The following is a 26,772-nucleotide window of genomic DNA, read 5'->3' on the forward strand; positions in this document are numbered from 1 at the left end:
CATAGAAAATCTACAGCACAATACAGGTCCTTCGGCCCACAAAGTTGTGCCAAACATGTCCCTACCTTAGAAATTACTAGGCTTACCCATTACCCTCTATTTTGTTTGTTAAAAACATAATTTGAGATTCACAAGTGAAGTGGAAATATTAATAAATATTGTTTATAAGCATAGCCTTCAAAGTTACTGTCCTTCTCAGTATCCATCCATTCTAACACTTAACATTTAGTCTGATGGATAAGGATGGCAAATTTTCTTTCCTAAAGTACATTAGTTTTTGCAACAATCCAAAATTTCACTCTCACAGTTTCTTTCTCCTGATGCATTTAATTACTTGAAAGTAAATTCTCCAACTAAGATGGATTAAGTCACAGGATACTTGTCCAATAACTTAACTATGATGCTATTGTATCGCACCACACCACACACAATTAGAATATATACTCATTTTGATAATATGACCTTTGAACTTGTATTGCTGACCTTGTCTCAGCTTTCCTCCTGGGGGATTACAATCCTCCATTATGATGACATCTCTGTTCCACCCTGTATTTCTAGCACTGTATGCTTGAGACCAGTTATTTTTACACTTTCAAAGACCTCAGTATCGGTCACTGTTTCCTGCCAGCAAAGGTTTATTACTGAACAGAGGGAGCACCTGTGAAACGGCTTGAGCTGTTTAATATGCCATCTGCAGAGGGTCCATGGGCAAACATGCACAGTGCTTAGCACATTTGCATTCTTGGCCAAAAATCATGTTTATGAAGTAGAAAGAAATCAAAACTAATTAGGTCAGAACTAATAAACAACTAGTACTTTATTGAGATCAATGCTGATATTTTTTTCATTGATTTTGCTGTTCCCAGCTCAATCAACTTGCTGAAGGTAACCAACCACCTTTCGATATAGGCCACTAATGTCAAAACACAAAGTAAATTTGTTATCTAAGTGTGTGTATGTCACCAGATACTACCCTGAGATAGTAACAAAACCATGTTGTTATAGAGAACCTGTGGTAAAGCAGGATATTTCCTTCCCATGTTGACCGCCCTGAGTGACAATAATTAACCTTACACAGAACTCCACAATATCACTTCTTTATCTCACTGCCCACAGAGAGGAAACGGACAGGACACCATTTTAAATCCTAATCATAAAAGATTCTGCAGATGCTGGAAGTCCAGAGTAACACACACAAAATGTTGGAGGAACTCAGCAGGTCAGGTTGATCCTGAAGAAGGTTCTTGGCCTGAAACATCAACTATTTATTCCTCTCCATAGACACTGCCTGACCTACTGAGTTCCTCTTACTCTTACTAATCAAGAACCTTTGGTCAAGAAGGCATACGGTGCAGTGGCCTTCATCAATTGTGGGATTGAGTTTAAGAGCCGAGAGGTAATGCTGTAGCTCTATGGGATCCTGTTTGGACCCCACTTGGAGTACTGTGCTCAGTTCTGGTCGCCTCACTACAGGAAGGGTGTGGAAGCCCACAGAGGAGATTTACAAGGATGTTGCCTGGATTGGGGGCCATGTCTTATGAGAATAGGTTGAGTAAACATGGCCCTTTCTCCTTGGAGCGGCAGAGGATGAGAAATGACCTGATAGAGGTGTACAAGATTATGAGAGGCATTGATCGTGTGGATAGTCAGAGGCTTTTTCCCAGGGCTGAAATGGCTAGCACGAGAGGGCACAGTTTTAAAGTGCTTGGAAGTAGGTACAGAGCAGACATCAGGGGTAAGTTTTTTTACACAGAGTGGTGAGAGCGTGGAATGGGTTGCCAGCGACAGTGGTGGAGGCGGAAAAGATAGCGTCTTTTAGGAGACTGAATAGGGACCTGGAGCTTAGAAAAATAGAGGGCTATGGGTAACCCTAGGTAATTTCTAAGGTAAGGACATTTTCGGCACAGCTTTGTGGGCCAAAGGGCCTGTATAGTGCAGTAGGTTTCTATGTTTCTCACCTATCAACCTCTTTTTTTAAATAGTCCCAATGACTTGACCTCCACTGCCATCTGTGTCAATGAATTCCACAGATTCACCACCCTCTGGCTAAAGGAATACCTCTTCATCCTTGTTCTAAATGGACATATCTGTATTCTGAGGCCAGGGCCTCTGGTCACAGACACCAGACTATTGAAAACATCCTTTCCACATCCACTGAAGGTGCTCTGCAACACCATTGCTCATAGTTAGAATTGTGACTGAAAATTACTGAACAATCTAAATGAGAATTTTTTCATCCTTTTTTTAAAATTAGGAAACTTTTGTTTAATAACGAGGGTTGCCAAAATATGCGAAATACAAAGGCCATATGACCATAAGACATAGTAACAGAATTAGACCTTTTGGCCCATCGAAACTGCTCCACCATTTAATCGTGGCTGATCTTTTTCTCCCCTCATCAACCCCATTCCCCAGCCTTCTCCCTTCAAGAACCCATCAATCTCTGCCTTAAATATACCCAACAACCTAGCCTACACAGCTGCCTGTAGTAACAAATTCTGCAAATTCACCACCTCTGGCTAAAGAAATTTCTTCACACCTTTGTTTTAAATGGACATCCCTACGTCCTGAGGCTGTGCCCTCTTAAACTAGACTCCCCCACCATAGAAAATATCCTTTCCACAGCTACTCTGTCTAGGCCTTTCAACATTCAAAATATTTCAATGATATCCCTCCTCATCCTTCTAAATTCCAGTAAGTACACACCCAGAGCCATCAAATGTTCCTCACATGATAAGCCTTTCATTCCTGGAATAATGCTGTGAACCGCCTCTGGACCCTCTCCAATGCCAGCACATCTTTTCTTAGATGAAGAGCCCAAAAATGTTCATAATACTCAAGGTGGGAGGGAGAGAAAGGGAGAGGGAGAGGGAGAGAGATGTTACGCCTGCGCCCCCCCCCTCCTTTTTGAGAATCGCAAGATCGCTATTAAGTCAGGGCAGGAGACCCAGGAAATGAGAGAGAGACGTTTGGAATGTCCTGGCCCTCAGCGATACAAAGCCACGGAACAGGTCATTGTCCCTTGGAGACGGGATTGTGTATTGAATACTGTACTTCATGGAAGCCCTCAGGCAACGTGGGCTGGTTGGGGGATGGCATCATTCCACCCTGATTGACATCTGAGACCCTGTGAGTCAGGATAAAAGAGGGTCTGGGGAACAGCACTTGAGACGCACCAGAAGAAACGCTAGAACTCCTGTAACAGCGTAATAGCAAAAGCCGGTGGAAAAGCCCATGTGCGTCCTTTTCCATTTGCCTCGGAATTGGTGGGTCTTGCCACGGAAGAACGGCTTTAGCTAACAACAAAGGAGAAATCAGCCCCAACGACTCTCGAAGGATCGACATCATAAAAGGAATGGGCAAGTTTTAATCCGTCTCTCTCTCCAACCAAAAGTTGCAGCTTGAATGAACTTGAGTGACTTTTATATTTCCATCGGACAATGCATTATCCCCTAGACAACGATAGAGCTATTTATTATTGATTATTATTATACCCGCACTTTTAGATTTAGTATTGATGACGTATATTATCTGTGTGTTTGCATTGATATTATTTTTGTGTATTTTTATCAATAAATACTGTTAAAAATAGTACCATCAGACTTCAACGGACCTCTCTATCTTTGTTGGTAAGTGACCCAGTTACGGGGTACATAACAATTGAGGTTCTCGTCTCAAGATTTGACACCAAATTGGGAGGCCAGTGAATCGGGCTTGTAAGTCCAAACTTGGATCTGGTTATGCGGGTAGCCAGACGGGAAACCAGCAAAGATGGACGTGGATGAATTTATAGAAAACCCGACTCTAGAGGCGCTAGAGGCGGCCACCAAATCGGACTTGATAAATCTGACAAAAGGGCTAAACCTTGCAGAGGTGAGGTTGTCCATGAAAAAGCGGGAGGTGCGAAGGCCAATAACTCAGTATTATATTGGGAAGAATGTGTTTGCAGCTGAGGTATTGGAAAATATCCCTGAAAAGGTACCAGCTAGTGGGACGGCTCACTTAGAGTTGGAGAAATTAAGGTTGGAACATGCAATTAAGTTAAAGCAGCTGGAAGCAGCTGAGAAAGAGAAAGAAAGAGCCGACAAACAAAGGGAGCATGCGCTCCAGCTAAAGGAGTTACAGGTGAAACAGGAGCATGAGCTCCAGCTAGAGGCGTTAGAGGTGAAAAGGGAGCAGGACAGGGCTGAGAAACAAAGGGAGCATGAAATTCAGTTAAAACAGCTGGAAGCAGCTGAAAAGGAGAGAGAGAGGGCCGAGAAAGAGAGGGAGAGAGCTGAGAAAGAAAAGGAAGGAGCCGAGGAGAGGGAAGCAGAGAAACAGAGGAAACATGACTTGGAGATGGAGAAGTTAAGGCAAGAGCGAAGGGACCAAGGGTCAGACCGAGAGGAGCAGTTTAATGTTAGTCGAGAGTTGAGGTTAGTTCCTCCGTTCGAGGAGACGGATGTTGATAGTTATTTCTTGCTTCTTGAGAAGGTGGCAGTGAATCAGAAGTGGCCCAGAGATCAGTGGGTGGCGCTGTTACAAAGTGTGTTAAAAGGGAAGGCACAACGAGCATATACGGCGTTGTCCCTGGAGGAGGAAGAGGGGGAGAGTTATGACAAAGTAAAAGCGGCCATTCTCCAGACTTATGAATTGGTACCTGAAGCGTATAGACAAAAGTTCAGAAATTTAAAGAAAGGGTGGAATCAGATGTATACTGAGTTTGCCTATGAGAAGGGTGTGCTCTTAGACCATTGGTGTACAGCAGAAATAGTGGAGGAAGATTTTTGGCATCTCAGGGAGTTAATTCTGATTGAGGAATTTAAAGGTTGTGTTTCGGAGGATATCCGGATGTACTTGAATGAGAAGCCGAATAAGTCCATCTCAGACTTTGCTAGGTTCGCAGATGAATATGCCCTAACCCACAAAACAAAGTTTTCCTCGAGTAAAAGTTACCAGAGAGACCGTGGGAACGACAGAGAAAGCCTGCCGGCTGAGGCAGAGGTCCCGCCGGGAGCTAATGGTAAGATTGAGGGGGAAAGGCAAGACGGCCAGAGATTTCCGGGGTTGACCTGTTTTAATTGTGGAAAGGGGGGACATATTACATCTAGGTGCTTTGCTCCGAGGAAGGAGACAGGAAAAGGGAAAGCAGCCGTCCCTATTGGTTGTGCAGTGGTAATCAGTAAATCGACAAGAGAGCCCTGGGTAGACAGAGTATGAGAAAGGTCTGAGACTTGTATGTCAAACGGAACCATGTCTGTGAGGGAGGAAGACACACCAGTTCCAGTACGGATCTGGAGAGACACAGGGGCTGAACTACCATTGATCAGCAGTAAGGTACTAGATTTTGGTCGCAAGACGGGAATGGTAGCTGTGAAAGGAATAGGAAAAAAGACAGAAATGGTGCCCTTGCATAGGATCATTATTAATTGTGAGCTAGTCTCTGGACCAGTTGAAATGGGGGTGCGATCAGAATTCCCGAGAACTGACGCGGACGTCCTTCTGGGTAATGATTTAGCCGATGGTAAGGTTTGGTCAGCAATGACGCTGACGAGACAGCCTGTGAGTGTTGCAATCCCACCCCTAGATTCCAAGATCTATCCCGCATGCGTGATCACTCGCAGCATGTCGAGAAAGGCAGCTGTGAATGAGAGCAGTTTAAATCCGGCCAGTATCGATTTTGCCGAGACATTTTTACCAACCCTGTACCACGAGGGTTTAGAGGGTGGTAAAACTAAGAGTAGTAAAGTGAAAGAGAGTAAGGGAGAGTAGGTAGACCTGCCCTTAGCAAGGAGAAAAGTTCTAGAGGCATGAAATAAAGATGAGAAACAGAAAAAGCTGTTAAAAGGTCCAAAGTTGGACATGGATGATCTGTCTGGTTTGGCAGAACTGTTTGAAGAAGTGGAAAATTCTAAAGGTGTTCCCGATAATGAAATGAGGGCAGTCCTAGATGAAAAGGATGCCATTACCTTGAAGAAGTCTGCTGGGTTGGCAGATGAGGTTGTTTCAGCCCGCGGGGTTGAGTTTACTCTGGAAGGGAGTTGCCCAAAGAGTAGCTGGGAGAATCAGGGGAATTTAGAATTTGGACTGGGTATGGGTATTGAAAGCCTGGAAGAGGCAAATGTCCCGTTTGAGTGTGTCCAAGATGTGGATGCACGTGGTACTGATTACCTAGTAATGGAGCTCAGAAAAAGTCTGAGTTCTTTGATTCAGTTGAAAAGGAATGCAGTCCTTGTGGGTCAGATAGACTTGGTTCAGTGAAGAAAGGGTTAACCTTGGTAATAGTGGAAAGTGAGAGCTCCCAGGTGTTTGTGCTCGAAGGTGTGTTAAAAGTTAGTGAGGAGATCAAAATTGGGGAGATGAATATTATTATTGAAGGAAAAGGGAAATATGTAGTTCCCAAATTGAATGAAGAAAATTTAAAGGCTGGACTGATATCAGAAGCAACAACCAGGCTACAGCGACAATGGCGTGGTACCACAAAGCCTGTGAATCAATTACAGGTTGAGTTGGAAGGTAAAGGGGCCCCACACGCTATTGTTATTCCAGAGTGTGGTGTGAAAAGGCAGAATTTGAAATGCTGTTTGAACCACGAGTTTAAACTGAAAACTAATAGCCTGAAGGGTCCCGAAGAGAAAACTAGCAACTTGCGTTAAATTAAAGAATTGGGTGGAAATTCAGAAGATGGTCTAAGTTTGGAACACATTGTTGATAAAATAACTCCTATGGAAGGAGCGGACGAAAGCCTATTTTGCCAGGGTGCACAAGCTCCCCACGTGGGAATTAACGGGAAAAGAGGCGAGGGTTAATGGAGACGCCATTTTTAAATAGCAAAAGCTGGTTTTAAGGGATTTCAACAAAGCGTGTGAATAATAAAAGACAACCCCCATGGAAGCCTGCCTGTTAAGTTTGAAAGCAACATAAAGATTAGTATTTGCATGAACTTTTGTAGTATACCCATAAGCTAAGATCACAACTCTTTAGTTTTTGTTGGCTAAAGCAAAATAAGACCTAAAACTAGATGGTTATTAAATTGGAGTCTGATGCTACAAGACTTTAGTAAGGTATAAGATGTTAAGATATTAAAGGAAGTGACAATGTAATCGGTAACCATCTAGATACTAAATTGAATGTATAACTGTATTACCCTGTAGAAAAAAAATTTTTTGTATGGTGTTAGATTCTAAAATCCTGTAAGACTCTGTATTACTTCATTTTTTTCCGATGGTAAAAAACACGTTGAAGAAAGGGGGTGTTACGCCTGCGCCCCCTCCTTTTTGAGAATCGCAAGATCGCTGTTAATTCAGGTCAGGAGACCCAGGAAATGAGAGAGAGACGTTTGGGATGTCCTGGCCCCAGCGATACAAAGCCACGGAAAAGGTCATTGTCTCTTGGAGACGGAATTGTGTATTGAATACTGTACTTCATGGAAGCCCTCAGGCAACGTGGGCTGGTTGGGGGATGGCATCATTCCACCCTGATTGACATCTGAGACCCTGTGAGTCAGGATAAAAGAGGGTCTGGGGAACAGCCCTTGAGACGCACCAGAAGAAACGCTAGAACTCCTGTAACAGCGTAATAGCAAAAGCCGGTGGAAAAGCCCACGTGCGTCCTTTTCCATTTGCCTCGGAATTGGTGGGTCTTGCCACGGAAGAACGGCTTTAGCTAACAACAAAGGAGAAATCAGCCCCAACGACTCTCGAAGGATCGACATCATAAAAGGAATGGGCAAGTTTTAATCCGTCTCTCTCTCCAACCAAAAGCTGCAGCTTGAATGAATTTGAGTGACTTTTATATTTCCATCGGACAATACATTATCCCCTAGACCGGGGGTCGGCAACCCGCGGCTCCGGAGCCACATGTGGCTCTTTTACGTCTGTGCTGCGGCTCCCTGTTGCTTTGGGAAATAATTGGTTGTGGCGACCCTTTTCCTGGCACATCCGAACCGACTCACTATTAGATAGCCTACGGGGGTTTGTGAGCACAGAGCTTTGGAGCCTCTGCGCCATGGGGGGCAGGTTGAGGGAGGCTTAAAAGTGAGGCTGAAGATTTCGAATAAAGTTTTTTCCTTCGACTGCAGTTACCGACTCCGTGTCGTAATTTTAGCGCTGCGTGTAGCACACCGCTACATGGTCAGTATTTAATTAAAATGTATTTTATGTTAGTTTGTTAGTTTTTGAAATGTAATTCTAAATTTGAAGATTATGGTGATCTTGTACAATCTAAATAAGACGTTGTGGCGACCCATTTCCTGACACATCCGAACCGGCTCACAATTAGCCAGCGCTCAGGCTAAGGGAGATAGCCTACGGGGGTTTGTGAGTACGTGCCTTTTGCAGCATCCGCGCCCATGGGGGGCGGGTTGAGGGAGGCTTAAAAGCAAGGCTGTTTAGTTCGAATAAAGCTATCTTTGACTGCAGTTTACTGACTGCGTGTAGCACACCGCTACAACGTGTTTTTATCGCTGGCTGTCCAGAGGGGAGGTGCTGAAACGCTTTGTCGCGTGTCTGGAAGAAGAGAAAACTTTCCTGGGCAGCAAAGGGCTCACCTTTCCTGAGCTGGAACAGCCAGAGTGGTTGGAAAAGCTACACTTCATGGTAGACATGACAGTGCACCTGAACACGCTGAACACAGCTCTTCAACGGGGTAAGGACGTACAGCCCTGCACATGTTGGAGGATGTTTTGGCATTCGAGCGCAAGTTGACGTTGCTTGCCAGAGATTTACAGAAAGGCACATTGTCTCACTTCCCCAATTTGAGAGAGTTCAAACAAGGTCACGACATGATAAATTCGGAGTATTTACATTCTGCAATCATTGCAATGCAAACATCGTTTGGGAAACGCTTCTGTGAGTTCAGAGAGGAAAAAAACACATTATCCTTCCCGGTCACTCCCCTAAGCATCGATCCATCCCTACTGAATACGATTGCATTGTCAGGTGTGAGTCAACCTGACCAAGTATGATAAATGTTTTAATTGCCTATTATTTTACGTATATTCATATGTTTTCATTGTTCAGTGAAATAGTCCTTTTATTTTTCAGGTTGACAGCTGGCTGACGTTATTTTTGGTTTGCTGCTGGCGGCAAATTTAAGTTTGGCGTTTTTCATAAATACAAGAAGGACTCAAATAGACGTTGAGTATTTTACTTAAAAGTAACCTTCAACCCAACGTCTTTTTTTCGGAGTTCAAAATGTTTTTGTTGCATGCAGAAATGTAATTTCGTTTTCTCTGCAGGAGTTCATCAATTTCATAAATGCAACACATTATAGTTTGTTTATACATAGCATAAAGGCAAAACAAAACGTTGTATGCAGTGTTATTTCATTTTAAATGTCAAACGGGTTTTGCGGCTCCCAGTGTTTTCTTTTCTGTGGGAAACGGGTCCAAGTGGCTCTTTCAGTGGTAAAGGTTGCTGACCCCTGCCCTAGACAATGATAGAGCTATTTATTATTATTATTATACCCACGCTTTTAGATTTAGTATTGACGACGTATATTATCTGTATGTTTGCATTGATATTATTTTTGTGTATTTTTATCAATAAATACAGTTAAAAATAATACCATCAGACTTCAATGGACCTCTCTATCTTTGCTGGTAAGTGACCCAGTTACAGGGTATGTAACAGAGGGGGGAGAGGGAAGAGGGAAGAGAGGAGAGTCTGTGTCTTTGATGTTGCTTTGCTAATGCTTGAATGCTCAGTGGTGGGTGCGGATGCTTTTACTTGCTGCTGGGGGGAGGGGTGATTGTTGCTTGCTGCTGCTTATGCATGGGAGGGAGAGGAGTTGGAGGGGACTTTGGGATTTTAACATTTAACTGCCGTTCATTCTTTGGGGCACCCCCCTGTTTTCTTGCATGGTTGCGAAGAAAAAGCATTTCAGGATGTATATTGTATACATTTCTCTGACATTAAGTGCAGCTTTGAAACCTTTGAATCCCAACATTGCATTTGCTTTCCTCACCACCAACTCTAATTGCAAGTTAAACTTTACAGTGTTCCGCACAAAGACTCCCTAGTCCCTTTGCATATCAGATTTTTGGATTTTCTCCCATTTAGAAAATAGTCTGCATATTTACTACTTCTACCAAAGTGTATGACTGCATTTTCCAACATGGTATTTCATTTGCCACTTCCTTGCCCATTCTCTTAATCTGTCTAAGTCCTTCTGCAGCCTACCTGTTTCCTCAACACAACCTCCCCTTCCACCAATCTTTGTATCATCTGAAAACCTGGCAACAATTCCATCTATTCCTTCACCTAAATCATTGATATACAGCATAAAAAGCAGTCCCATCACCAACCTCTGAGGAACACCATTAGTCACTGGCAGCTAACTAGAAAAGGATCCTTTTATTCCCACTTGCTGCCTCCTACCAATCAGCCAATGTTCTAACCATGTCAGTAACTTTCCTGTAATACCATGGGTTCTTCACTTGGTAAGCAGCCTCATGTGTGGGACCTTGTCAAAGGCCTTCTGAAAGTCCAAATATGCAACATCCACTGTATCCCCTTTATCCATCCTACTTGTAATCTCCTCAAAGAATTCTAACAGGCTTGTCAGGCAAGATTTTCTCCTAAGGAAACCATGCTGACTTTGTCCTATCTTATCCTGTGTCACTAAGTACACCATAACCTCATCCTTAACAACTGACTCGAACATCTTCCCAATCACTGAGATCAGGCGAACTGGCCTATAATTTCCTTTCTGCTGCCTTCCTCCTTTCTTAAAGAGTGCTGTGACATTTGGAATTTTCCAGTCCTCTGGCACCATGCCAGATTATTGCATGCTGGATTATGCCATCTAAATAGCACATAAGGATGTAAGATACTCATCTTCTGATCTGCTTCGGTAGCCATTGTACCTATATGCCTTTATTGATTCAGCACAACATTATGGGCCTAAGGGCCTGTTTCTGTGCTGTATTGTACTATATTCAATGTTCTCAATTTATGTTATTGCTAATGGTGATTCCCCAAAATATCAATCACTCTTATTGGTTCGATGGGAAAGTCATGGACCTGAAATGACTTATGGCAAGCAGTTTATGGCAATGTCTGCTAACTAAAGCTTCAAAGCTAAGCGCACTGGTGTTAGCAACATTGCTGCCACTCTCCCAGATGAGCTATATCTTTTTTACGCTCAGTTCAATATCGCCAATACTGAGCCACCGAGGAGAGCCACTGAAGTGACTTGCATCTTGGTCAATTCTGAAGACGAAGTACACAGGTGTTTCCACTGAGTGGACAGTCTCAAGACTGCGGGACTGGACAGCATCCCAAGTTGGGTACTCAAGGTGTCCACGGCACAACTGGCAAGTATATTTACTGATATTTTGATCTCTCCTTCTCCTAGTGTAGAGTGTCCTCCTGCTTTCAAACATCCACCATTGTCCCTGTACCTAAAAAGACCAAGGTAACATATCTGAATGACTGGCGTCCTCAATAATAAGCAAATGCTTTGAGAGACTGGTTACATCTTAAGATAACATCAGAAGGATTACATCTGCAGCATGCTACCACCCACACTGGACCCCCTACAATTCGCCTACCGACACAACCAATCAACAGATGAAAGAATTGCCACAGCACTACACACCATCCTTACCCATCTGGAGAAAAACAACACTTCTGTGAGAATGTTGTTTTTGATTACAGTTCAGCATTCAATACCATAATTCCCTCCAGGCTTGACAAGAAGTTCAGAGATCTCAGCCTTCACCCTGCAGCTGGATCCTGGACTTCCTGTCAAATCACCAGCAGGTGGTAACAGTGGGCTCCCTCACCTCTGCCCCTCTGACCCTCAACACAGGTTTCCCTCAGGGCTGTGTCCTAAGCTCCCTCCTTTACTCTCTGTACACCCATGACTGTGTCACCACCAATAGCTCCAATCCACTAATTAAGTTTGCTAATGATACTAGATTGATTGGCCTAATCTCAAATAATAATGAGGCAGCCTACACAGAAGACGTCGTCACCCTGTCACTGTGGTGTCAAGAAAACAACCTCTCTCTCAATGTCACAAGAACAACAGAGCTGGCTATGGACTACAGGAGGAATGGAGACAGGCTAATCCCTATTGACATCAATGGATCTGGGGTTGAGAGGGTGAACAGCTTTAAATTCCTTGGCATTCACATCACCGAGGATCTCACATGGTCTGTACCTACTACATGTGCCTCTTTCACCTCAGACGGTTGCAGATGTTTGGTATGGGTCCCCAAATCCTAAGGACTTTTTACAGGGTCACAATAGAGAGCATCCTAACTGGCTGCATCACTGCCTAGTGTGGGAACTGTATTTCCGTCAATCTGTACAGGACTCTGCAGAATGTGGTGTGGACAACTCAGCGCATCTGTAGATGTGAACATCCCACTATTCAGGACATTTACAGAGACAGGTGTGTAAAAAGGGCCTGAAAGATCATTGGAAACCCAAGTCACCCCAAACACAATCTGTTCCAGCTGCTGCCATCCGGAAAATGGTATCACAGCATAAAAGCCAGGACCAACAGGCTCTGGGATAGCTTCTCCCAGCAGGGCATCAAACTGACTAATTCACACCAATACAATTGTATTTCTATGCTATATTGACTATCCTGCTGTACATACTATTTATTACAAATTACTAAAAATTGCACATTGCACATTTAGATGGAGGCGTAACATAAAGATTTTTACTCCTCAAGGATGTGAAGGATGCAAGTAAAAAAGTAAATTCAATTCAATTCGGATGTTAACTGTTGCTCTTTGCACAGATGCTGCCTGAGAATTCTGGCATATTCTGTTTCTCTATGAAGGTGCATCATTATGACAAATAAAATGATACGATGATATATGATTTATATGGTATATTATTGCAGAGAGATTTAGGCCAGTTAGAAGAGTGGGCTGAAAGATGGCAGAGGGAGTTTAATGCTGATAAGTGTGAGGTGCTACATTTTGGTAGGAATAATCAAAATAAGACATACATGGTAAATGGCAGGGCATTGATGAACGCAGTAGAACAGTGTGATCTAGCAATAATGGTGCATAGTTCCCTGTTTGCTGCAGTGTTCTAAGACTATGATTTTGAAAGCTGGAAGGAAGATAAAATGAATATATTTCAGTTGGCTGGAATTGCTTTTATTATGATTTTAGAGCTCTCCATTTAGTCAGTACATTTGGAAAAAAGATGAGAGCCTCAGCTACTCCATGTGTTTTTAAGCAGACAGCAGAAAGATTGTCATATTATCTCATGATGTAGATGAACAAATTACTTACACCATGTTGTCAAATACAGGGAGTAATCCATCTATAAATAAACAACTTATAAATTGTTTCTCTACTGAGTAACACAGCCCAGCAAAAAAAAAATCTCTACTTTCAAACCTATAATTTCAGCTTGGCAAGTTAATTAATGAATCACATTATCACATAATGATTCCTAAAGAATTTGCCCCATTAACTCTGTGTCTGTTCTATGTACGAGCAATCTAATTAGTCTCACTCCTCCAGCTTAACCCACCAGAGAAATATGAACATGCAATATGTACAGCTGCATAACCTGCTGCCTACTTAAATAAATAACTGCTGATAAAAAGATTAGAATTCAAAGTTTGTCAGTAAATTTACAGTTTTGATTTTTAAGTCAATATTGTCTTCAAACATCAAACAGTCCTTCCTGATGAATTCCAAACCATAGTTGGGGACTCAACCAGGCTTGTTTGAAGAAATCCCTGCCCAATTACCATCAGCAAATAACCAGAGGTCCCAACCCACCAGATCACCATCATGTAAGATAAGGAATGCCTAGCATTCCATGCCCAGACTGCATTTTAGGGCATCTGATCACTTAGCTGTCCTCTTCATTCATGCAAACAATCAGAAGCTAAAGAGCAAAACGCCAGAGATTAGCTCACAAAGACGTAGTCACGGGAAGCAGGGAGGTGACTATGGGATTGTTTCAAGTTGATGGACTGGGCTGTGATAGAGTCATGAGTCATAGAAAAGTACAGCACAGAAGCAGGCCCTTTGGTCCCTCTCGTCCATGCTGAGCCATTTAAACTGCCTACTCCCATCAACCTGCACCAGGACATAGCCCTCCATATCCTTACCATCCATGTACCTATCCAAACTTCTCTCAAACATTGAAATTGAACTCGCATGCACCACTTGTGCCAGCAGTTGGTTCCACACGCACAACCCTCTGAATGAAATTGTTTCCCCTCGTGATTCCCTTAAATTTTTCACCTTTCACTCTTAACCCATGACTTCCAGTTGAAGTCCCACCCAGGCTCAGTGAAAAAGTCTGCTTGCATTTACCCTATCTGCATATTTCATAATTTTATGTACCTCTATCAAATCTCCCCTCAATCTTCCATGTTCCAAGGCAAAAAGCCCTAATCTATTCAAACCCTAATGCTGGGGGAAGAATTGTTGATGGTGATGAAGCAAAAGAAAAAATCAAAGTTTAAAAATTGTATTTTGTTTTACAAAATCCAATCACAAACAATAGAAAATCTGAAGATGCTGGAAATCCAAGCGACCTACATGAAAAATGCTGGAGGAACTCAGCAGGCCAGGCAGCATCTATGAAGAAAAATACAGTCGACGTTTCAGGCCAAGACCCTTCAGCAGGACTGTAGAAATAGATACAGAGCAAGAGAAGGGGAAGTCTCACCTTATCTCCTTGCCTGCCCATCACCTCCCTCTTGTACTCCTGCCCTCTTTTCTTTCTTCCATGACCTTCTGTCCTCTTCTTTCAGACTTCCCCTTCTCCTGCCCTGTATCTTTCACCAGTCAACTTCCTAGCTCTTTAATTTCATCCCTCCCCCTTCAGGGTTCACCTATCACCTTGTGTTTCTCTCTCCCCTCCCCCCCCCCCCCCCCCCCATCTTTTAAATCTACTCCTCAGCTTTTTCTCTCCAGTCCTGCCAAAGGGACTCGGCTCTGTGGTGAACTACATATACCTGTCTGGACACGCCCCCCTGCCAACGGTACTTTTTTTTACCATAGATGCTGCCTGGCCTGCTTAGATTCTCCAGCATAAAGATATTGTCAGGCTGGAAGATGGATAAAGCCATGGCGTTGGGTATGTGGGTGGACGGGGGCTATGAGCTCTTCCATTCCTATGAAGTCTTCCTCCGATTCTAGTAATCCAGATGCATTACCAGCACCAGAGCCAAAGTACTGCTCTGTGGAGTGTTGTGAGTCCCAGCAGAGGCCTTGGTGGACTGATGGGAGGCAGATCAGTGATCATACTCATTTTGTCTGTCTTCCGAAAATGAAAACACGAATGTATTGGCAACAATTCATGTCACATTTCCAGCATTATTCAAATGTGTTTGGAAATAATCTGTGACACAGTAATTTGGAGCAAATCCTGGACTATAACCATAATATTATCTGCAGCACACCAGGAATTTCAAATCAAGGGTGTTTACTTTATTTGCTCATATGTAAGGTTTACATCAGTACTTTCTATGCCTACTCTCTTTTTGTATATAAATTCTTACCCTTTTAGAACGGAAACACTCTTCACATGTATATATCACCACTACAAATTCAGTTTGTCAACTTCCTCAATTGGTCTCTAACATTGTATCAGTTCCTTAAGCTGGTGAAATTGCAGCCTCTTGGCTGAATGAGAAATAATAGCTTTGTTGCATTATCTCCTCCAAGGCAGATTGCAGAAAGGTACAACCATATTGTTTCAAGATTTGTAGATTATCTGTTGCATTTACATTGCAACAATGAAATCACATTGAACACACACACACACACACACACACACACACACACACACACGCAACCCCCAACTTCGAACTTTGACACCTTATCATTTTTTTTCCATGAAGGGTCTCAGCCCGAAATGTCAACTATACTCTTTTCCATAGATGCTGTTTGACCTGCTCAGTTTCTCCAGCATTCTGTGTGTGTTGACAGTCCTCCAGAACAAGCTTCCAAGCCTTCAGGATCCTATCTGTGACACCACTTTCAATGAATTATGGACCTGTATTCCCAGGTCCCTTTGTTCTATTGCACTCCTAAGACCTAGTAGTAAGGCCTACATATTGCAAGATGTGTCATGACTAAGCACTGCCGTGACATTTCCCCCGACTTTTAACACCATTCCTCCTCCTTTAATCCCTCCTGCTGTGTCTAAAACAACAGAACCCTGGAATATTGAGCTGCCAGTCCTTCCCCCTCCTGCAACCAAGGCTCACTAATGGTTGCAAATATCATAATTCCACATGTTGATCCATGACCTAACCTCATCAGCCTTTCCTATGATACATCTTGCATTGAAATATATGCAGCACAGGATGATTGTCACCCCATGCTCAACTTCTTGAATCATGACTTTGTTTGAAGTCTTAACAACATAAGACCATAAGATATAGGAACAGATGGGATACTTCGCCCATTGTGTCTGCTCTGCCATTTCATCATGACTGATCTATCTCCTGCCTTCTGCTCGTATCCTTTCATGTCCTGACCAATCAGGACTCCGTCAACCACTGCCTTACATATATCCAATGACATGGCCTCTACAACTGGTTGTAGCAACAAATTCCACAGATTCACCACTCTCTGGCTAAAGAAATTCCTCCTCATTTCTATTCTAAAAGGACATCCCTCTACTTTGAGCCTATGTCATCTGGTCTTAGACTCCTCCACCATTTCCACTCCGTCAAGATTCAATAGGTTTCAATGAGGTCACCCTTCATTCTTCTGAATTCCAAAGAGTATAAGCCCAGAGCCATAAAATTCCCCTCATATCACATGCCTTTCAATCCTGGAACCATTTTCGTGAATCTCCTTTGAACCCTCTCCAATGACAGCACATCCTTTCCTAGATAAGGGGCCTAAAACTGCTCAGAATACTCCAAGTGAGGCCTCACCAGTGCTCTATAAAGTCTCAATATTACAACCTTGCTTTTATATTCTGGTCCTCTTGAAATAAATGCTAACATCGCATTTGACTTCCTCATCACCGACTCAACCTGCAAATTAACCTTTAGGGAATCATGCATGAGGACTCCCAAGTCCCTTTACACCTTAGATTTTTGAATTTTCTCTCCATTTAGAAAATAGGCTACCCTTTTATTTTTTCTACCAGGGTGCATGACCAAACAATTCCCAGCACTGTACTCCATCTGCCACTTCTCTGTCCATTCTCCTAATCTGTCCAAGTCCCTCTTAGCTTCTCTACTTCCTCAAAACTATCTGCCCACCCCCCACCTATCTTTGTATCATCTGCAAATCTGGCCACAAAGCCATCAATTCTGACATCTAAATCATTGACATGTAATGTAAAAAGATTTGGTCCCAACACAGAGCATTGTGGAACACCACCAGTCACCAGTAGCCAACCAGAAACCCTTTATTCCCACTCTTTGCCTCCTGCCTGTCAACTAATATTCTATCCATACTAGTATTTTTTTCTGTAATACCACGGTCTCATAACTTGTTAAGCAGCCTCATTTGTTGCACCTTGTCAAAGGCCTTCTGAAAATCCAAGGGCACAACATACACTGATTCTCCTTTCTCCATCTGTACCCACAAAATCATTCAGTTTTCCCCAACCAGAAGCCCTGGATAAACCATGAGATCCACTATCTGCTGAGGGCCAGATCAGAGGCATTCAAGCGACTGAGAAAGTTACAAGAAGTCCACGTAAGATCTCTGGAATGCCATCTCATGTGAGAAGTGCCAATCAATGAAGGATGCTCAACAGTTGTGGCAGGGCTTGTATGCTATCACCTCTTATAAAGTAAAATCAAGCGACATAGGTGACAACATGGCTTTACTTCCAGATGAGTTCAATGCCTTCTATGCTCATTTTAACTGTCAATATGGAGGAAACATCATGAATTCCCACAACTCCCAATGATCCTGTGATTACAGTCTCTGAGGCTGATTTGCAAAGAGCCTTCAGAAGAGCGAACCCACAAAAAGCATCTGACCCAAAGAAAGTATCTGGCAAAGTACTAAAGATGTGTGCTAGGCAACTGACTGGAGTGAACAGTGAGATCTTTAACCTCTCATTTCAACAGTCTGAGGTACCCATTTGCTCCCATTTGTTTCAAGCAGGCTTCACTTATACTGGTGCCTAAGGAAAATGTGGTAACATATGTCAATTTATATTATCCAATAGCATTTAGATCCACAGTGATGAAGTATTTTGAAAGGCTGGTGATGAAATGTATCTCTCCTGCCTGAGAAGTAATTAGATCTGCTCCAATTTGCCTACTAGCATAACAGATTCACAACAGATACCATCTCATTGGCTCTTCACTCAATCCTGAAACATCTGGACAACAAAAATGCATAGACCAGGTTGTTCTTTATCAACTACAGCTCAGCATTCAATACCATCATTCTCTCAAAATTAATTAATGAGCTTCAAGAATCTGGCCTCAATACCTCCTTGTGCAATTGGATCCTCAATTTCCTCACTTGCAGACCCCAGTTAGTTCAGATTGGCAACATTATCTCCTCCACAATATCCATCAGCATAGATGTATCACAAAGGCATGTGGTTAGTCCTCTGCTCTACTTGCTTTACACTTATGTTGGAGTGACCAAGCGTAGCTCTAATGCCATATTCAAGTTTGCTGACAACACTACGGTGGTAGGCCAGATCAAAGCTGGTGACGAATCAGCATACAGGAGGGCGATTGAAAATTAGGCTGAGTGATGCCATAACAACATCTTACTCACTATCAACAAGACCAAGAACTGGTTATTGACTTCAGGAGGAGGAAACTAGAGGTCCTTCAGACAGCACTCTTTGGAGGATCAGAGGTGGAGAGGGTCAGCAAGTTTAAGTTCCTCGGTGTTTTCATTTCAGAGGATAGGTCCTGGACCCAGCATCTATGTATAATTACGAAGAAAACACAGCAGCACCACCACATCCTTAGCAGTTTGCAAAGATTCAGCTTGACTCTTACAACTTTGACAAACTTCTATCGATGTGTGGTGCAGAGTTTTTGAGTGGCTGCATCACAGCCTGGTATGGAAATACCAATGTCCTTAAATGGTAAATCCTACAGAAAGTAGTGGATACAGCCGGGTAAAGCCCTCCCTACCATTGAGAGCATCTACACGGAGTGCTGTTGCAGGAAAGCAGCATCCATCATCAGGGACTCCTATTACCCAGGTCATGCTCTCTTCTTGCTTGCTGCCATCAGCAAGAAGGTACAGGTGCCTCAAGACTCACACCACTAGGTTTCAAGAACAGTCATTGCCCCTCAACCATAAGGCTCTTGAACCAACGGGGAAAACTTCACTGCCCTATCACTGAAATGTTCCCCAACCCATGGACTCACTTTTAAGGACTCTTCATCTCAGGTTCTCAATATTTATTGCTTAAGTACATTTGTATTTATATTATTATTTCTTTCATTTGGTATTAGTACAGTTTGTTGTTTTTTGCATGCTGGTTGAACACCCAAGTTGTTGCAGTCTTTCATTCATTCTATAATGGTTATTATTCTGTTACTGATTTATTGAATATGCTTGCAAGAAAATAAATCTCAGGATTGTATAAGGTGATATATATGTACTTTGATAAGAAATTTAAATTTACTTTGAACTTAAAGTGAACATTAAGACACACACTGAATGTTTTAGCAACAACTTCTTACACTCCACCAACGAATTTCTGAACGGACAATGAACCCATGTACACTACCTCACTATTTCTGCTCTAGCTTTGCACTACTTATTTAATTAATTTATATACAGTCGGCTCTCCTTATCCGTGAGGGATTGGTTCCAGGACCTCCCGCGGATACTAAAAAATGCAGATGCTCAAGTCCCTTATACAAAATGGCACAGTATTTGCATATAACCTATGCATATCCTCCCGTAAACTTTAAGTCATCTCTAGATTACTTATAATACCTAATACCAGAAAATTTTCAATTGGGGAAAGGGCAAATTATGAGGCTATAAGGCTAGAACTTGCGGGTGTGAATTGAGATGTATTTGCAGGGAAATGTACAATGGACACGTGGTCAATGTTTAAGGATCTCTTGCAGGATGTTAGGGATAAATTTGTCCCGGTGAGGAAGATAAAGAATGGTAGGTTGAAGGAACCATGGGTGACAAGTGAAGTGGAAAATCTAGTCAGGTGGAAGAAGGCAGCATACATGAGGTTTAGGAAACAAGGATCAGATTGGTCTATTGAGGAATATAGGGTAGCAAGAAAGTAGCTGAAGAAGGGGCTGAGAAGAGCAAGAAGGGGGCATGAGAAGGCCTTGGTGAGTAGGGTAAAGGAAAACCCCAAGGCATTCTTCAATTATATGAAGAACAAAAGGATGACAGGAGTGAAGGTAGGACCGATTAGAGATAAAAGTGGGAAGATGTGCCTGCAGGCTGTGGAAGTGAGCGAGGTGCTCAATGAATACTTCTCTTCGGTATTCACCACTGAGAGGGAACTTGATGACGGTGAGGACAATATGAGTGAGGTTGATGTTCTGGAGCATGTTGATATTGAGGGAGAGGTGGTGTTGGAGTTGTTAAAATACATTAGGACGGATAAGTCCCCGGGGCCTGAGGGAATATTCCCCAGGCTGCTCCAAGAGGCAAGGGAAGAGATTGCTGAACCTCTGGCTAGGATCTTTATGTCCTCGTTGTCCACAGGAATGGTACCGGAGGATTAGTAGGAGGCCAATGTTGTCCCCTTGTTCAAAAAAGGTAGTAGGGATAGTCCAGGTAATTATAGACCAGTGAGCCTTACGTCTGTGGTGGGAAAGCTGTTGGAAAAGATTCTTAGAGATAGGATCTATGGGCATTTAGAGAATCATGGTCTGATCAGGGACAGTCAGCATGGCTTTGTGAAGGGCATATCGTACCTAACAAGCCTGATAGAGTTCTTTGGGGAGTTGACCAGGCATATAGATGAGAGTAGTGCAGTGGATGTTTTCTACATAGGTTTTAGTAAGTCATTTGACAAGGTTCCACACGGTAGGCTTATTCAGAAAGTCAGAAGGCCTGGGATCCAGGGAAGTTTGGCCAGGTGGATTCAGAATTGGCTTGCCTGCAGAAGGCAGAGGGTTGTGGTGGAGGATTGTGACTAGTGGTGTCCCACAAGGATCTGTTCTGGGACCTCTACTTTGTAATTTTTATTAACGACCTGGATGTGGGGGTAGAAGGCTGCGTTGGCAAGTTTGCAGACGGCACAAAGGTTGGTGGTGTTGTAGGTAGTGTAGAGGATTATCAAAGACTGCAGAGACATTGATAGGATGCAGAAGTGGGCTGAGAAGTGGCAGATGGAGTTCAACCCAGAGAAGTGTGAGGTGGTACACTTTGGAAGGACAAACTCCAAGGCAGAGTACAAAGTAAATGGCAGGATACTTGATAGTGTGGAGGAGCAGAGGGATGTGGGGGTACATGTCCACAGATCCCTGAAAGTTGTCTCACAGGTAGATCGGGTAGTTAAGAAAGCTTATCGGGTGTTAGCTTTCATAAGTCGAGGGATAGAGTTTAAGAGATGTGATGTAGTGATCAGAGATTAAGGGAGCTAGGGCTTTACTCTTTGGAGAGAAGGAGGATGAGAGGAGACATGATAGAGGTGTACAAGATATTAAGAGGAATAGACAGAGTGGACAGCCAGCGCCTCTTCCCCAGGGCACCACTGCTCAGTACAAGAGGACATGGCTTTAAGGTAAGGGGAGGTAAGTTCAAGGGAGATATTAGAGGAAGGTTTTTCACTCAGAGACTGGTTGGTGTATGGAATGCACTGCCTGAGTCAGTGGTGGAGGCAGATACACTAGTGAAGTTTGAGACTACTAGACAGGTATATGGAGAAATTTAAGGTGGGGGGTTATATGGGAGGCAGGGCTTGAGGGTCGGCACAACATTGTGGGCCGAAGGGCCTGTAATGTGCTGTACTATTCTATGTTCTGTGTTCTATGTTGATAACTATCAGGAGCTAATACACAATTTTATAGTACTATAGGTAATGTTCTAATTTATTCGGTATTTCTTTTAAATATATAATATGTTGCTCATTTAAGTAGTAGTGTCTTTTTTTTATACCTTTTTATCTATTTCCATGAAACCCTCATTAATTGAGGCAGCCACAAAATGTATTGATCCCAACGTGCCCCAATTAAAGAGAATCCACCATATATTAAAAACTAAAACTGAGTGCATTCAGCGGACGTGTAAACAATCTGCAAATAAACAGGACTGTCTCTGACATGAAATAAAATGCGAATTCACATATTAGATGAATTTGAATAAATAGCTGCATTAACGCAATTAGTAATGGGCTAAAATAAAAACGTACAAAGCTCAATCTGCTTTATACTGATATATGGATACCGTTTTGCTGGAAGTCTTTTAAATGGGTCTGAACAGCTGAAAGAGCAATGAAGCAATAATGTGTCAGAATTCCTCAGTGAGATGCTCTAATTACTGCCATAGATCATTCCCAACCTTGTAACAACCCATTTGCAAATGAGCTGTCTAAATGCAGCATGTCACACAATGAAAAGGTGTTGTTATTTAAGCAAAAACAAGTTTGTTGAGACCATAATGAAAGTATTGAAACATTTGTTTATGATCTTCACTAATATTTTATTAATGGAAAATTAACATTCATCTATCTATTTTTAGTTAATTTCTAACAAATAAATCTATTCAAATTCTGACTGTATAAAGATGCTAGCACTCTCCTCTCTAATCAGATTCCTTCTTCTTCAGCCCTTTACCTGTTCCACCTATCAGATTTTATTTCATCCTGCTTGCCCACCCACCCACCTTCTCCTTCACCTGATCTCACCTATACCCTATCAGCTTCTCACTTCATTGCCCTCCTCCACCCACATGGCCTTACCTATCTCCTGACAGCTTGTATTCCTTCCTCTCCCTTCCTCCACCTTTTTCAGTTCTGATGAAGGATATTGGCGCAAAATGTCAACTGTTTATTCATTTCCATAGATGCTACCTGATCTGCTGAATTCCCTTGGCATTTTGTATATGTGTGTCACTCTGGATTTCCAGCATCTGAAGAATGTGTTTACTATACCAACCTTCTCTCTAATCCTAAAAATATAAACTTTCTGGAATACTTACTGCCACTGCAATTGTTAAATACCTCAGTTTTTGGACTTTCAAATCTTTTTCCTGAAGGAGAAGTTCAAACTCTAGCTGAATTCTCTGGCATTTTCGTATCTGTGCCTTCTCACAGTAGTCCCACCTCTTTTGATGTGAAGGGGTAATTTCCTCTTCACTTCCTTCCCTTAAAAAACACAATAAATGAGGCTATTACATTTAAATCAAGACATAATGTGCCAATTTTGCCATTAACTTTCACACCGACAGTCTATTAAAATCAGCTTAAATAAAAATACTCCAAGTATTTTGTATGTACAGCGCCACTTTCCCGTTTCCATGCTGTATGAGACTCTGACTATGAAATAAAAACCTTAATTGACCTTCAAGAAGAACTACTTAACTTATGGATCTCAGTTCGAAACTTAGTGCTATTGAAATCAGTCGGGGTGTGAGAACATGGCAGGAAGTCCCAGCTGCCAGTCTGATTAGTAGCAATGGATAAAAGGTTCAACATCACATCAGCAAATAAGAAATCTTAGGGCCCTCAGTTTGTTAGGAATTGACCCAAAAGCAGAACAGCAGAGATGATTTAGCTATGAATGATAACTTGAATAATAAACCATTAAATAACAAGTCATGAGGGGCCACAGAACAAGTGAGAATAGAAAGTAAACACAACAGACAACAAGGTAAACTTTAGGCAGGGAGACTGAAAGCTAGGAGCAACTGCTTGAGGCTGGCTGGTTCGATGAGTGTACGAGGACTGTGGATAAGAACTGGAATGAGTGCAAGTGAATCCTTCTAGCTAGGTGGTGACTGTAAGGTGCCTGTGGGAGCAAGCCAGACACAGTTAGCTGGATCCCAAGAACCTAGGACTCCAGCTTCTCTTTATCTACAATGGAGTTTCAATTTAAAACTCATTTCAATTCTGACCTATTGTTCATTCATAATTTTGACAGACAGTCTGTCAGGTGCTTAGATACCAAGCTCTGAAAGTTGCTTCCTAAAATTTTTCTCATTTCTCAGCAACACACACAAAATGCTAGAGGAACTCAGCAGGCCAGACAGCATCTATAGAAAAAAGTACAGTCAACGTTTCGTGTCGAGACCCTTCAGCAGGACTGCTTGGACTTCCAGTACCTGCAGACTCTCTCTTGTCTCTCTTATTTCACTCTCGCTTTCTTTAAGGTCTCTTTTCTGTCCTGAAATGTCCCAACATCATACTATACCAAAGGTACATGGCTGGGAAAACAAAGATTAATATGGGCACTATTTCAGATAAATGTCTGAGTGTCCTCACTGAGCTGGAGCCAGTACTCACTTGCGCACTGCCTTGCAGTCTGTTGCACTTTGCTTCTAGCAGCTCCAAGAGCCTGGAGTGTTTGGTCAGATGGAGAGTACTCTGTACTCTGTGAGAGCTGCACAATTGGCTTCAATGACAGGAGTCATGATGTTGGACTTTGCCTCAAACCAGTCACTGCTCTTTGTGGTCTTTCTTCCAAAGATAGATAGTGCTGATTCGTGGATGGTGTCGTGAAGGTATGACTATTGTTCTGTTGCAGTATCTCCTTGTGAGGAGGTAGTCATAGCACCCTGTACTGACTTGGCAAACTGGTCAACCTTTTCCGACTGTTTCTGTTGTGTTGATGTAAGGTTTTCAAGTTTGTTTGGATTGGTGGAATTTCTTCAGGCATAGTTTGATCTCGCAGCACACTAAAGCATGATCCATATCGCAGTCTGCACTGTGGTATGAGTGGGTGATTAGTACAGAGTTGATGAAAGAGTGCTTGGTAATAATTTGTGTCTCGTTGGTGCCTGTGTTTAGACTGTGGATGTCGCCATGAGACCTTGTACTGCAACTTCATCTCAAAGTAGGAGTTAGTTACACACAGGTCGTGATAGGAGTAGAACTCTAGGAGACATTGTCCATTGTCAGTTATTTTGCCAATTCCGAAGTGGCCAAGACAAGACAGCCAGGAATCGTTATCATTATCGGCTCCCACTCTTGTGTTGAAGTCACCGAGGAGTATGAGGTGTTCATCATTGGGAATATTCCTGACAACAGCTTCTAAATTGTCGTAGAACATGTCTTTTGCCTCAGAGGTGGAATTAAAGGTAGGGGCATACACATTGACGAGACATACTGGGCCATGACTGGTGTGTAGGTGGAGAGTCATAAGTCGTTCTGATCCATCTTCTGGTGGCTCCACCATTTGCAACAAGGAGTTCCTAACGGCAAAACCCACTCCATGCTCACAGGGCTCATCTTGGTTCTTTCCCTGCCAGAAAAATGTGTAGCCCCTTTCCTTCAGTGTACCTGAATCCGCCAAACGTGTTTCTTGTAGGGCAACTATATCTACCTTGAGCCTTAGTAGCTCATTGTTAATGATCGCTGTTTTTCGTGCATCTTCGATATCTTTGAGATTTTGGTCAAGTCCAGTCATCATTGTGCAGACATTCCAACATCCCAACTTGAGGGGAGTGGTCTTATTTGATTTGTTTTCTTTCTTGTCTGGTGCAGTAGTTACAGTCAGGTCTTCGTGGAATAATCTATTATCCCCATGCACCCAACGAGGAAAACTGACTATGGTGGGACAGCACCTTATTGGCTGGAGGCTGTCCAGCTTGAGGCGAGTGGTAGCTGTTCAGTGAAATGCGATGGTCTCTCCCACCGTTGGAAGCAACCCCTGCTGTCATGCTGTACGCCAATCAAGCATTATGGCTTACAACCAGTAACTGCTGCTTCCCATGTTTGTCCGGCGCTATAAAGCGAAGCAGGAGTGGCCTCTCCAGGGCACAAGACAGGGCAGAATTGATAAGGAGATCCATCTGTTGCCCATGCAGTGAAGACCACCCCCCCCATGCTGATGACAGGTCCAAAGGAACGACAGTTTGGTGTCAGCAGCATCGCAGGAATTTCCGTGCCAGTGCTGGGTACAGCAGTCAGCCGCCTTTGGGACTCTGACTCCGGATTTTTCCTTGGGATTTACTTCCGAAGCCTTTCCCATGAGCAGGTATGGCCACAAGGCAGTGGAGGTTTGTAATCAGAGTTTCCCTCTCCTATATGAGCTACCATCCGTGGTTAACGAGCCCCATCTGCTCAGAGCAACTGGATTTAAGGCGCCAGTGGTCCACCTTTGCTCCTTCTCCTGTCAGTGAGAACAGCTCTGCCGAGCATAAGAACTATGCCACACATGAAGGCTTGTTGGACTTGATTGTTAGAGGCTGTTAGAGACGCACACTATGTGGTTTTCACACAAGGAGGTCAACTGTCGACATGATTTTCTCACTCTGTCAACTCCAGGAGAAGTGCAGGGAACAAAAGAAACCCCTCTATGTCGCTTTCATCGATTTGACCAAGGCATTCGACCTTGTCAGCAGGGATAGGCTCTTTCAGGTTCTCCTCAAAATCAGCTGTCCCCTGAAATTCCAAAGTATCGTCAAGTCATTCCATGATGATATGAGGGCTACTGTTCAGTACAATGGCAGCTCATCAGAACTCTTCGCTATTCATAGTGCAGTCAAACAAGGATGTGTGTTGGCCCCAACATTATTCAGCATCTTCTTCTCTAAGCTATTGAAGCACGTGTTTGGGACATCAACAGAAGGCATCTACATGCACACCAGATCTGATGGGTGGCTGTTCAATCCTGCGCACCTGACAGCAAGAACAAAGGTGCGAAAGATCTTAATACGTGACATGCTCTTTGCCGATGACACTGCTATAACCTTGC

At 43.0% G+C, this 26,772-nt stretch overlaps 1 protein-coding gene across 7 annotated transcripts in view; it reads right to left on the minus strand.

Moving 5' to 3' along the window:
* Positions 1-26,772, minus strand: part of cfap74 (cilia and flagella associated protein 74) — a 460,813-nt gene that overhangs the window by 369,437 nt on the left and 64,604 nt on the right. For 6 of the 7 annotated variants that reach the window (XM_059952433.1, XM_059952430.1, XM_059952431.1 and 3 more), the window contains exon 4: positions 23,079-23,222. The exons of the other annotated variant lie outside the window; for it this stretch is intronic. In XM_059952433.1, the coding sequence (XP_059808416.1) occupies positions 23,079-23,222 (144 nt within the window). The remainder of the gene's footprint in view (positions 1-23,078; positions 23,223-26,772) is intronic. 7 annotated transcript variants of the gene reach the window in all.

The sequence above is a fragment of the Hypanus sabinus genome, chromosome 27 (assembly GCF_030144855.1).
Source record: "Hypanus sabinus isolate sHypSab1 chromosome 27, sHypSab1.hap1, whole genome shotgun sequence".
Taxonomy (NCBI): domain Eukaryota; kingdom Metazoa; phylum Chordata; class Chondrichthyes; order Myliobatiformes; family Dasyatidae; genus Hypanus; species Hypanus sabinus.